This window comes from Alosa alosa, chromosome 22 (assembly GCF_017589495.1).
Source record: "Alosa alosa isolate M-15738 ecotype Scorff River chromosome 22, AALO_Geno_1.1, whole genome shotgun sequence".
In the NCBI taxonomy this organism is placed as follows: Eukaryota; Metazoa; Chordata; class Actinopteri; order Clupeiformes; family Clupeidae; genus Alosa; species Alosa alosa.
In genome coordinates, this window is record NC_063210.1 from 20,984,441 (window position 1) to 20,998,385 (window position 13,945).

The 13,945-nt window shown below is 43.7% G+C and overlaps 1 protein-coding gene across 1 annotated transcript; it reads right to left on the bottom strand.

Moving 5' to 3' along the window:
- Positions 1-85: 85 nt before the first annotated feature.
- On the bottom strand, positions 86-13,945 carry tubgcp2 (tubulin, gamma complex associated protein 2). The gene is made up of 18 exons (XM_048233309.1): positions 13,870-13,945; positions 13,270-13,432; positions 13,054-13,182; positions 12,772-12,948; positions 12,433-12,592; positions 11,786-11,993; positions 10,866-11,065; positions 10,142-10,331; positions 9,222-9,367; positions 8,686-8,866; positions 7,722-7,902; positions 6,767-6,939; positions 5,959-6,087; positions 5,434-5,554; positions 4,452-4,595; positions 3,757-3,870; positions 3,035-3,198; positions 86-589 (listed from the first exon to the last, which is right to left on the bottom strand). The coding sequence occupies exons 2-18, from the start codon at positions 13,417-13,419 to the stop codon at positions 514-516; spliced, it is 2,643 nt and encodes an 880-aa protein (XP_048089266.1). The 5' UTR covers positions 13,420-13,432; positions 13,870-13,945; the 3' UTR covers positions 86-513.

A 13,945-nucleotide genomic window follows, 5' to 3' on the forward strand; every position in this document is an offset into this window, starting at 1 on the left:
CAAGCTGGCGAAGAGGGAGGGCTGATGACCACTCCCGGACATTTCCGTTGTACACTACAGCATTTCCTTTTCTTTCTTTTTTTTCTCATAAGTCTTTATTAAGGGGCCAGGTTGAGGAAAGAAGCAAGGGGCGTTTATAAACAACAGTTACATAATACACTTTCAAGGAATTCAAACGAGTGCATTCACTCTCAATGTTATTGTTTTTTTTTTTTTTTTTTTTTTGTAAGACAAGTTTAAATAGGAGTTTTGTTATGTTTGTAACAAAAGCATAACATCAGTGCTTTGCAGTCCACTCCAGTCCAGAACATCATCAGAACCATCAACAGTCAAGTCACTTCATCGATTAGACAAAGGTTCACACAGTTTCGGAACAAAATGGAGAGCGACTGCTGCTCTTTACAGGCATTCTGTAGAGGGATGAAATAAAGAAAGTCGAAGTGCTACAACGAGGCCGACACCTGGCTATGATGCAGATGCAGATGTTTGTCATTTTAAGACAACAGGGTGACGTCACGCAGCGGCTTTCTGACTCCGCTCGATAGCCATCTTCTCCAAGCGCTCGGTGTAGAAGCCGTTGAAATCCAACCTGCGACGAGAAAAGAATGCGGTCAGCACACATGTCTCACACAAGACTGTCTGTCTTATGGCAGAAAACCAGGCACACTGAAAAATTACAATTACACTGCAACAAAAAATGTCTATTACATTGCAACAAAAACTGTCTGTATTACATCGCAACATTTGTTTCTCAATTATCCTCATGCTCCTTATTATTTTCATTTTTAGTTGAGACTTGTTCTCAGTTGAAGGGGCTGACATGCACTTGCCACTGAGAACGACCCGACTATGCACCTTATAGTGGACTGCACTATGCTCCTTATAGTGGACTGCACTTATAGTGGACTGCACTATGCACCTTATAGTGGACTGCACTATGCTCCTTATAGTGGACTGCACTTATAGTGGACTGCACTATGCTCCTTATAGTGGACTGCACTATGCTCCTTATAGTGGACTGCACTGTGCACCTTATAGTGGACTGCACTTATAGTGGACTGCACTTATAGTGGACTGCACTATGCTCCTTATAGTGGACTGCACTATGCACCTTATAGTGGACTGCACTATGCTCCTTATAGTGGACTGCACTATGCTCCTTATAGTGGACTGCACTATGCTCCTTATAGTGGACTGCACTATGCTCCTTATAGTGGACTGCACTATGCTCCTTATAGTGGACTGCACTTATAGTGGACTGCACTATGCTCCTTATAGTGGACTGCACTTATAGTGGACTGCACTATGCTCCTTATAGTGGACTGCACTATGCTCCTTATAGTGGACTGCACTATGCTCCTTATAGTGGACTGCACTATGCTCCTTATATTGGACTGCACTTATAGTGGACTGCACTATGCTCCTTATAGTGGACTGCACTATGCTCCTTATAGTGGACTGCACTATGCTCCTTATATTGGACTGCACTTATAGTGGACTGCACTATGCTCCTTATAGTGGACTGCACTATGCTCCTTATAGTGGACTGCACTATGCACCTTATAGTGGACTGCACTTATAGTGGACTGCACTTATAGTGGACTGCACTATGCTCCTTATAGTTTACCCACCTCTCTTTTTTTACCACTACACCCCTGCATAGAACTACTATAGAAATCTCACTATACTACAGTTGCAAATTACTAGTTAGTTCTTTTTAGTTTTTTTTTTTTTTTTTTGTGAAGGGCCACATTATATGTATTATCTCTTTTTCCTCTATTCCTGTTATGAAATAAGCTATGTGAAATAAAGGTGAAATAAATCCAAATGTGTGTCTAAACACTAACTAGTGTTATTATTATTTTAGTACGCAAAAACATAACAGGCCATTAATGATGGCAACCAAAACCTCATGTCTGGTTGCCAAGCTGGCAACCACTTTTAAAAGCACCGGTAGATGACCACTCCCCTCCCCCACCCTGTCCGTTGCCACGCACCGGTAGATAGGGCCAATCAAGTGAGCCCTGAGGACTAAGACTTTGATCTCAGGTGCTAGGTGAGTGAGTGTGTGAGGCCACATGGGCTCAGATAGGTAGAAATGGGACTGTGACGGCACTTCACGATGTTTAATAATAAAGACGTTGCTGACACGTGCACCATGCACGTGTGTCGTAATTTTCTCTATGGTCTCCGCGGTAAACGTCACAATGCTTTGAACTGTGGGTAATTCCCTTTAGTGAAGTCTGCACAATGCAGACTCACGGAAAAGGGCTCGGTAAGTGTGTACTCAAACACTCACACCATTTGATATGCGACATTGGGACAGTCCTAAGCCCTTACGAATTTCGCGAGAACGCACAGCAAAGTCTGTGAGTCTGTCGGCTCCTACACACAGTTGCGTGCGTTGTTGTGCTGGAGACACATCCCGTCCACTTTACGTGGGCTTACGTCATCCGTTGCCCAACTGAATTGTGGGTCCGTTGTCGCGTTTCTCCCGCTGCTCGCGTTGAGAAGTTCAGCTGCTGCTGCACCGACAGACGGCACCGGCCAATCAAGCCAATCGACGGACGGCACCAGCCAATCAAATTACGGTTATACTTCAAGTCATTCGCATAGCTACCGTCGGGAACACCCACTAGCATGCATTGACGGAACACAAATGTGTGTAGAAGCCCTGTGAGCCCGGAGGGGCAGCCGTGGCCTCCTGGTTAGCACTCTGGACTTGTAACCGGAGGGTTGCTGGTTCGAACCCCGACCAGTAGGCACGGCTGAAGTGCCCTTGAGCAAGGCACCTAACCCCTCACTGCTCCCCGAGCGCCGCTGTTGTTGCAGGCAGCTCACTGCACCAGGATTAGTGTGTGCTTCACCTCACTGTGTGTACACTGTGTGCTGAGTGTGTTTCACTAATTCACGGATTGGGATAAATGCAGAGACCAAATTTCCCTCATGGGATCAAAAGAGTATATATACTTATAATTATACTTTGGGATTGGGCCATAACCGCTCCCCCCCCCACCCATCTGTGGTCACGCACCGGTAGATGATGTTGATCATGCTGTGCTCGCAGTCGTTGGTGCTGTAGATGCTCAGCTTGTCCAGCAGGTCCAGGAGCATGGTGCTGAAGTTGCTGTCGAACTTGCCGATGGTCGCCTCGAAGCCCGCGTCCGACTGCAGCGCCTCCATGTGCTCCGCCACAAACTGGACATGGCATGAGATATACAACTTCCTGTTTTCACTTCCAGCTGAGGCTTACTCATAATCAGCTATAACTACACAGATTACACTAACACACTAACACTTTAACACACTAACACTTTATTCTGTGGTAAATACTTATATTAACATTCCTCAAAGTGGACAAAACTATTTAACATTGGAGATTATTAGTTAAAATGGAGGTTAGGTCAATTGATGGTGCCACATCAGATTTGGACTTGGACTGTTTGATTAACCAAACAGCCGCTTCCAGGGCAACCAGCAGTAAACAAAAGTCAGGAAAGCCCACTAGTAACCAACTGCCAGTGACTTGACGTCACCTGAATACAAATGGTGAGGAAAGTCAGACGGAATGGGTTTAAAGATTGAATGCCTCGTGGGTGTGTGTGTGTGTGTATGTACAGTATGTGTGTGTGTGTGTGATGGTGTGTGTGTGTGTAATGGTGTGTGTCTGTCTGTGTGCGCGTGTGTTGGTGTGTGTGTGTGTGTGTGTGTGTGTGTCTGCGTGCGCATGTGTTGGTGTGTGTGTGTTCTGAATACCTTAGAGGCCTGCTTCTTCTTCTCTGCCTCCTCAGCACGCTCACTCTGGGTAGACGGAGCTTCTCTACTCAGGCGGTTCATCTCTCCATCCAGACGCATGCTGAGGGTGAACGTCTGTAGGGAAACGTACACACACACACACACACACACACACACACACACACACACACACACACACACACACACACACACGCACACACACGCACACACACGCGCACACACACACACAGAATGAATCATACAGAAGACAAATACACTGTTAAAACCATGAAGTTACATGCAGGTCTCTTTTATGGAGGAAACCCATGCTAAAATGAAAGTCTGTAGTTACAAATTTGATCGTGTTGATATGAAGTTTATGTTGTAGTATGTGATTCCTACAGTGTAAAAAAATATACTAGTCTTGGAAACGTTATAAAAATAATAGTCTTGGAAACGTTGTAAAATTATTGAAATAGATTAAGAAAGCCACCACTATGGTGACTATTATAGTTAGATTGATTTGTTTAGATCCAGCGAAATTGATGCTTTGACAATGCTACGTCATGGCTTTGCTACTCTATTTAGTACAGCATATCACAACTGCTATCCAGTTTCATAACACTCCACTTAGAACTCTGATCCTGATAACTGTATTAGGTACACCGCACTGTAACACAGATAGCATCAATAGGATTTGATTTGATGCCACTGACCTGCATACAGTTTGTGAACATGACGCACACAGACATGAGCTTGGAGAAGATCTTCAGCAGCTCCGGGTTGGTCAGCATGCAGTCCTTCAGACAGTTGTCTAGGAAACTAGTGTGGTGGCATAGGACATCATCAATGTTTGATGCCTGGAGGAAGAGTAAGAAGAGAGAGAGAGAGAGAGAGAGAGAGAGAGAGAGAGAGAGAGAGAGAGAGAGAGAGAGAGAGAGAGAGAAAGACAGAGAGAGAAGAGAAAGACAGAGGAGAGAGAGAAAAGAAGAAAAAGACAGAGGAGAGAGTGAACAGGGAGGACAGAGTAATGATGCCATTATCTCTTTCCTAACACATGGGGAAATGGAGCCCCCTGCTGGACAAACTGTTCCATGTAGATCGTCACAAAATTCCACTTCACAGTGAACACTGACAGACTCACAACAACCTTCACCACACAAAAGCACAGCAAAAAATGAAATGAAACAGGTGACGCATTTTAAAAGCCAGATGAGTGTTCATCCAAGTGTGGTGACATTAAATTCTCTTACGTGGCCTGTTTGGTCAATGACTTACTGACAAGAGTTACAATCCCCTGTCTACAAAAACTCAGATTTGGATCTGATTTGGAGTTACTGTGGTCAGTACTTTGTCCAAATCTACCCTACTGCTCTGAGTGTCAGTCTCACTGGCTTGTATATTTGGGTAACCTCTCTTCCAAAGGCCTTTGTGTGAAGTAGCTTTGAGCAGACTCACTCACTGATTTGACGATGGTTTGTGAGCGTTTGTGATGGTACAGTCTCGCTGATTTGAGGATGGTTTGTGAGCGTATGTGATGGTAGAGAGAGACTCACTGATTTGAGGATGGTTTGTGAGCGTATGTGATGGTAGAGAGACTCACTGATTTGAGGATGGTTTGTGAGCGGATGTGATGGAAGAATCTCACTGATTTAAGGGATGGTTTGTGAGCGTATGTGATGGTAGAGAGAGACTCACTGATTTGAGGTTGTTCTCCATGATGTGCCAGGTGGGCTCCATGACCTCGAACATCATGTAGTACTGGATGTTCTGCACAAAGTTGAGCATGCGCTGCCTGAGAGCAAACGCAGTGGAAAACCTACAGAAAGAAAAGAGAAAGAGAGAGAGAAAGAGAGAGAGAGAGAGAGAGAGAGAGAGAAAGAAAGAGAGGGAAATGGAGAGAGAGAAAAATAATAAATGAGTTATTCTTTAAAGTAATATATGCAAGATGTACTAGGACAACAAAAAGACAAACAACACATCTGCAATGATTAAAGACATCCAATGCAAGTTTTTAACCCTCATACAACAGCTTCAATGTCATTTTGATGGTAAACTAACTTGTAATAGTGTACCGTCCGTGCAAGCCTTTAGTGGTATTTATGGCAATTGTGTAAAATACAAATGCTGGGGAGCCCAGTAGCAACAAAAAAAAACACTGGAACCATTGGATTGCTCTAAAAACCTGTACAGGACTAAGACGACGATAAGTGTCTCTCTCACCATTTGGCCGAGTGCAGGGAGAACTGCTTGGCCATCTTGTTGCTGATCCAGACGTTGCAGAGCAGCCGCTCCACGTGCTTACAGTAAAATATGTGTCTGAACAGCATCTGGTAGCGCGTCAGTGCTTTCCTGTTCCGAGGCAAAGCAAAAAAAATAGACATTATTGTTTTTTATATACACAACACTACATGTTTCATTAAAAGTCTTTAACACACTTGTAATTCATTTAGTACAACCAGCAACCAGCAGTCTAATACAACAGAATGACTATATCCTCAGCCTCTACCATGAGCCGTAAATTACAATGTTATAATTACGTAGTACGGTATTTACCCATGGAAACCCAAGTCAAAATAAACCTCCAGATTTAAACACAGCTTTCACTGACCAAAGTGCTGTACAAAATAAAACAAATGATCTCAAAATAAAACAAAGTATCCAAAATAATCCCTGTATCCATGTATTAGGAGCACCCACTCATTCACCACATAGGATTGTATACAGTGAATATGGTGGTTATGCACTATGTAAGTAACGAGAGGGATGTTCTGAACCCAAGCTACAGGTACGTATCGTCAGTTAACAAAAGAGCTCCCAACATTTTTCATTGAAACCAACAATGTTTCGACCCCTCTGGGTCTTCTTCAGGCAAACAGTTTTAATTGAAATATTTGGAAGCTTGACTCCGGAGTGCGGACGACATTCCCTCTTCTGTTTTATGTTCGTATACCTTTGTCCAGCACCTGGCCTTAAAGAAAGGTGGGATGGGGCGCGCGACCGCTCTACCAAACTGCGTATCGTTGGTTACCTGTTGATGATGAGCGAGAGAGGCCACTTGACGATGTAGTCGAAGGAGAAGGCCTCGAGGCCGGACAGGGACACCTCGGTGGGGTCGGCGTTGATGAGGGCCTTCTCCTGCTTGGTCTCGATGGCCAGCACGCGGAGCAGCTGAGTGATCACGTCATGCTGCATCAGGTCGATCTGTGGGCGGAGTGGAGTGGAGAAGAGGGGTTCAGCTGGGAGTGAGTGTTCTCCATTCAGTTAAACAAGCTCTAAATGGGCTCCAGCCGTGGCGCAACTGGCTGGGGCACTTGCACCGTACGCCGGCGACCCAGGTTCGATTCCCGCCCCGTGGTCCTTTCCGGATCCCACCCCAACTCTCTCTCCCACTCGCTTCCTGTCATTCTCCACTATTCTATCTGATTAGATGCATAAAAAGCCCAAATATACTTACATTTCTTTTAAAAAAAAGGTGCTCCAAGTTGTTGGGCAACGTCACTTTTGTTGTTTGTTTGTTCAAACAAAACAGAGAGCTAGCTCGCTACTCCCTAACCCCAGACATTTCTATGGGAGATTCTTTGAGTGCTGTGTCACATTAGAAAGTCTCTTGTGCTTTAAGTTCTGTAGAATCTTCCCATGGCTTCACTTTTAATGGACAATGCACTGTCCATCTATGTATACAGTCATTGTGGTGAATGTCATTTTGATGATTCTGTATTATACATTGTCTGCTTGAACGTTTCATTTTTGTTTCGATCAGCTGGGTGATAGGTAAACAAAGTGTAACAAGTACTTCTCCTCATCAATAGACAGTAAAAGGCATGACCATTAGGACATTGATGTTATCAGATCAAACAAAGAACAACGAATCTCACCAATTCATTAATTCTCTTCCTGTCTGAATTTTACAGACCAAAGCCATCTGCATTCCCTTGTTCTGCCATCAAAGGCAGAAAGATCTAAAAACGTTCCGCGCGGCTTACCTTTAGGTCATCTTTGAACGGATCCGTGTTTGCGGTGCTCATGCGGAGGGCTAACTCCAAAAGAGCTTCCAGCCGAGGAGGGATGATGTCATCAACAGGCTTCTTCAGCTCCTCTTCAGTCAGGTCCATGAAGTGGACGAAGAAATCGCCTTTGTCCATCAGGAAGTAGTGTTTTATGGACCTAGTGCACAGAAATAAAGGAAAAGATGAATCAATCAGAAAATGGCCACCAGTCACTCAACCTTCAGTTAATAGTTTGAGTTCAGTAGTCTAGTGAGAAGAGGGACAGAGCAGTAGCCGTTCTAGTTGATATTTCCTTGTAAGCCATGTAGCTACATAGGTTTCCACCACTGTGTCCCAAACATTCACTCACTCACTACGTAGTGAACAACTACAGTATATGATGAGTGGGTGAAAGTTCCAAACACAGGGTATGACTAAATATAGAATTTTCGGTTACACTTTACTTGACAGTATCGAAATAAAAGTGACATGACACTGTCATGAATGTGTCATAAACAAGTCATAAATGTTTATGACATAACGCTTCTGTTTTAAGTGACATTCGGTTTTTGTCATAACAAGTTAGGGTTAGGATTAGGGTTCATGTGTCATCAGTGTCATATGTCCATGACAGTGTTATGTCACTCTTATGTCGATACTGTCAAGTAAAGTGTTACTGAATTTTCCATTTCAAACTTTAGATGACATTCTGCGCTCCACTGAATGTTCTCAGACTGTTTGCTCAGAGTGTTTGCAAACATTCGCCAAAAACCCAAGGCAAACAGTACCTTGTTTGCAAACGTTTGCAAATTTGAATGTACCTCTGTCTCTCTTGTCAATTATGGTCTGTTGGAATTGCGGTCATAGTTTCTACTCTGTTAAGCGACCTTGGATTTGAGAGAGGCGCTATTTAAATAAAAATGATTATCATTACTGTTATTCCTACGCTCTCTTGTCTCACCTCAAGCGCGACACAAGCTCCTTCTCCTCCAAGAGGAAGTCCAGCAGCACCTTGCTGGCGTAGTTGTACGCCTTTTCAATCTGTTCCACGTATGCCCGCTCCTTCAGGGTGTAGAGGACCTCTTTGGCGTCTGGACACGTGACGTCTCGGCCACACTCTCGGACTACATTCAGATACTTGCCTGCACCAGAAAACAACATCGTTGGTTAATTTTTCACTTATTTCACAGACGCTCAGACGCTCTTTGCAGTCATGGTGGACCAGCGGTACAGTCATCGACTGACAATCGGACAATCCGGGTCCGATTTCCGCCATTGTGAGTTTGTGTTGCTTTGGATAAAAGCATTTGCTAAATACCGTATCAGTCTACTTTAACTCTTTATCCAACATTATGCAATACACACATACATCTTAATAAAAGAAACCCAATCAATGTTACTGTTCTTCTTTTCCCCCAGCATTTAATATCTTAAAAGGAAGCACCTCTGTCATCAATAAACTCAAATCACACAAACTCAACCAACAGATCCACAGACCTGTACTGAGTATCTTGTCAGCCATCTTTTGCAGGAAAGAAGGGATTCGATGCTGGATTATAGTGTAGCGTTGGTCCCAGTATTTGTCATTATAGTCCTCCTGAATCTTCTCTTTCTGAAGCTCATGCTCCTCCACCATGAACTCACTTGTGGAGAAGAAAAACACCTCAGACAGGGTAAAACGCCAAATTCAACTCAGACATCAATATATATTTTTGCACCTATACTAACAGTTAATAGAATAATGCTGTAAAAACTATGAAACTCTTTCAAGGTGGAATTCAAACCAATTATACATCTTTGCTGATTACTTACAATTTGGTGCAATAAATGCTATATTGAGCTTGTGTAATAGTTACAATATAATCTTATGATTACTTATTCAGTAAATTTCATCATCAGAAGGTGTAAATGAGGGTCAAACGACTTCCAGGGTAACTGCAAGTGCTAAAACTGCACAAACTAGACAGTGATATTAAAGAAAATGTCTCCACTCCCGTCTCTGTAAACGTCTGCAAGCTAGTATAACTTATACTACTACTACTACTACTACTACTAATAATAATAATAATAATAATAATAATAATAACAACATAATAAAAATGGAGTAGCAGTGTTTCCCATACATTGACTTATTTGTGGCAGCCCACCACAATATCAACATTGACCACCACACAATGATTTTCCTGGCTGTACTAAATTGTGCTTGAATCTGGTTGGAATCAAAACCGCGCTGCACTAATTTGTTAAAAACTGTTGCATTCGAGTTAATTCTGCAAACCTACCACCACAAATAGAATGCTGAATTAGAATAGAATAGAATTCAATTCTGTGGGAAACACTGAGTAGGCAGCCAGTACAATATGGTTTTACGTTCCCAACTGTGTAATTCAGTAACAGTACCCAGCCACGGACATCACCTGTAAGGATCTTTGATGATGCCCCGGTAGACCCACTTCTCCAGGATCTCAAAGTAGGGCACGCTGGCCGCTTTAGTGAGGTACAGACAGAGCTCCTGCGCCTGGCTGTCCCCCGTGTAGTTAAACGTGCGGTCATGGAGGAGACTCAGCGTCGAGCCGCCCATGCAATCCCCCTTCTCCACTGACGTCGCTGTTCATAAAGAGAAACCACAGGAGGAAAGGAGGAGCACTGTTAGACGGATGGGTCAATTTCAAAGCATTCCCCTTGCTAATAGTAAGCTTATTAAAGTGCGTAAGTTTATCAAAGTTTGACAAATGAAACAGGGTCAGAACCAGTTCATCTTAATGGGGGTTCTTTTAATTTGAACAGAAAGCTTCTTTCAGCAAATGAACAAATTAAACACCGTAGGAGTTTAATAACTAACATATTAACGACCAATGAACAACGCCCCCACCCCATCCCACCCTGCATGCCCAAGAAGGGACTCCAGACATCAGACTCTGTTCATACAGAGAAACCACAGGAGGAAAGGATGAGCACTGTTAGACGGATGGGTCAATTTCAAAGCATTCCCCTTGCTAATAGTAAGCTTATTAAAGTGCGTAAGTTTATCACTAACATATTAACACCAATGAACAACGCCCCCACCCCATCCCACTCTGCATGCCCAAGAAGGGACTCCAGACCCCACTGATCTCCCTCGTCCGATCTCGCTCATCTCACCGATGGAGGCGAGGATCTCCATGGTGCGCATGGTGGGCTGGATGTAGAACCAGAGCTTCTGCAGCGAGAGCAGGCCCTGCCGGTGGAGGTGCTCCAGCTGCGTCACCAGGATCAGGTACTCCTTCATCAGCATCCGCATGGCCGCCGTCAGTGCGTGGTTCACCTGGCCGTACTCAAACGACGAACGCTCCTCCGTGAAGCTGTGTGCGGAGTCCCCAACGGTACCACCGTTGTGTTAATGCAGGCAGATGGATGAAAAGAAAAAAAAAAACATAACCAGTTATTCGCTATGGATTAAAAATAAAAAAAACTATAAATCCACAGGGTTGGAAAAAAAAATTTAATCTGAAAAGGCGGCAGCAGGGTCCGGCAACATACACATAGCCATTATAAAACTATATATAGTATATTAAAAAAAAAACATCCTGGCTGGCAGGGTTTCAATTTTCCTTTTTCATTTCAAACAACTTAAGTCCAACTCCAAGTTTCTTTATGTGGGCGTGTTTGCAAAAGGGTTTCATTGGATGGAACAAGGGCACAGATGAATGACTGCATAGACTGCAAAACACTGAGAAACGGCAGAACAGTTTGGTAGAGTCACAAACTAGAGGGGAAAGCACTGGTCATTCCCATCCCATTCCCTTCCCATATTATTCCTGCCCGTCTGCTCGAAGATTTTGACGTCATCAGTCACGTGGAAATGGCAATTTGATACAAGCTTTGAACCAGTATGCTTTGCTAAAGTAAAGCAAACTTTGGCATTGGCATGAGGTATTTTCCTTAAAATATTATGCAAATTGATTAACTGATTGATGGTGATTAACTAGTTGACAATCAATTAAATTAACACAATAAAGCTAGAAAGCTTTTTTCCGCTGCATAATAACAAACCAGTACAACAGTCTGGATGCGTTACTCACCGTGTGATGGTCGAGTAGCAGGAGGCAACCGGTAGGATGCGGTTTACCAGCTCTTTGATTGACATGTCCAAAGAGGTATCCACGATGAAGGAGCGGCTCTGCCTGCCCAGCACAGGCTGCGCAGTGATGTCACGCCCGTCCACGCCAATCAGAACGAAGAGCAGGTCCTCCACCAACGCTTGCTCTTGGGCAGTGAGTGGAATCGTACCTGAGGATGAAGAAGCTCACAATGATAAAGTCCCTGAGGATGAAGAATCTCACAATGATAAAGTTCCTAAGGGTGAGAAGCTCACAATGAAAGTTCCTGAGGATGAGAAGCTCACAATGATAATTCATGGGAAGGCTTCCTGAACTCTCACAGGAGTGACTCTTACAGGCTACACTACAGTAGCGGTGGTGGTAGTGAAGTGGTTAAGGAACTCGACTAGCATGCTGTAGCCACAAAAAAAGCGGGTTCAATTCCCAGCTGCCACCGCTGTGCCCTAGAGTGAGGCACTTAACCCTTAAAAAGTTGCTCCAGGGAGATTTCCACCTGTAATTTGTATCTGTAAGTCGCTTTGGATAAAAGCATCAGCTAAATGCATAAACATAAACATAAACATAGTACACAGGGGATACAGGAACTGTGGGAGCAGAGGAACATTTACCAATGGGTGGTGCTTGGTCTCCAACAGGCGTGGTGCCAGTGATGAAATCCCCAATGAGGGCAGGCCTGTCGTACACCCAATTAGGAAACACGGGGATGGGCTGAGTGGGATTCTTCTTGTTGTGTTTGTCCCTTAGCATTTTCCGAGTTACCTCTGCAGACTGGTCAACCAAAAAGCACATTTATTTTTTATTCACACTGCATATTGATATTATTGTTATTCAAGGACAACTGAATATCAAGATGAATAGGACGACTATTTATAATGTGTGCCACTATGACCTGCATCTTGCTTTACACTACCTACGCCATCCTTTTACTGACATGAACATCCCAGTACCTGTGGTACGTTAGAGCTGGCAGTGACATTGCCCAGCTTCTTGCGCAGTTCCTCCAACTCCTGCATGGACATCTTTGTGCTGGTCTGAGGGATAGTGAACGTTGAGCTGGTCGCCGCTGAGGCGTTCGCTGACATCTCTGTCCTTTCCTTGGCATTTTGTTGCAAGTACTGCAACGTCTGCAAGGAATGTGTTCATAAATGAAATTCACTCACTTATTTATTTTTTTATTTAAACAAAATAGTGATGTGCACAGGATGTGTATGAGAGGAACAGTAGGTTACCTCTTTGTCTTCCGTGAGCTTTGACAGAAGGTAAACAAGTGGATCAAGGTTCCGCACATTCTTTGACTTGAGTTCCTCATATTTCTTCAGAAAATCTTCTGGTGTTTTGGAATACTCCGCTATCTTAACCTGTAAGATATGCACGAGTCCATCAGACATTGACGTCCAGAGTATGGTAACTGAATAAACAAAACGTTTGATGCATTTGTTGCATACCTTGGCACTGTGTGCTGAGACGGTGGTGGTGACGTAGGGAGTCCTATTCTTCTGCAGTAAATCGATGTAAACTTCGGCTCCATCCCCTCCTCGAACATGCAGGAGACTCAGGAGCTCATTCACGTCATGGTGTATTCTAAACTCACTCATGACTGTTCACGAGCTGCAATGACAACATACAGTAGGCCTACATCACTTATTGCATCCCATCAAGGTAATAGCTCTCACAATCAAACAATGTGATACAATATATTGTATTGGGTGTACAATCTACCTAGACAGTGAGCTCCCATCAGCTCACAGCTCAAGTTAAAAGGCTTTAAAAAGTAGAAATAAATAAAAAAAAATGGGCAGGACACAACCTAATTGTTACTAGTTAGCATATCACATCTAGTATATCTGGCTAGCTACTGCTACATAGTCTGCAGAGGCTACAATGTCCCATTTAGCTAACGACAACGATAGCTACCCATACGCCCAAAATGATAACTACGAGGCTGGTGAGGTAACTATGTTAACCACATCAGAATCCCTCCCGTCTTCATTATGGTAGGTCCTTTGCAAACATTAAAACTAGAGAAATGTGAATTAATTACTCACCTCAACGCAGCACCAATAACATTCGTTGTCAGCTTGCCTTGCCCACCTTACCGCCAACTGTTGAGGTAACAACAAG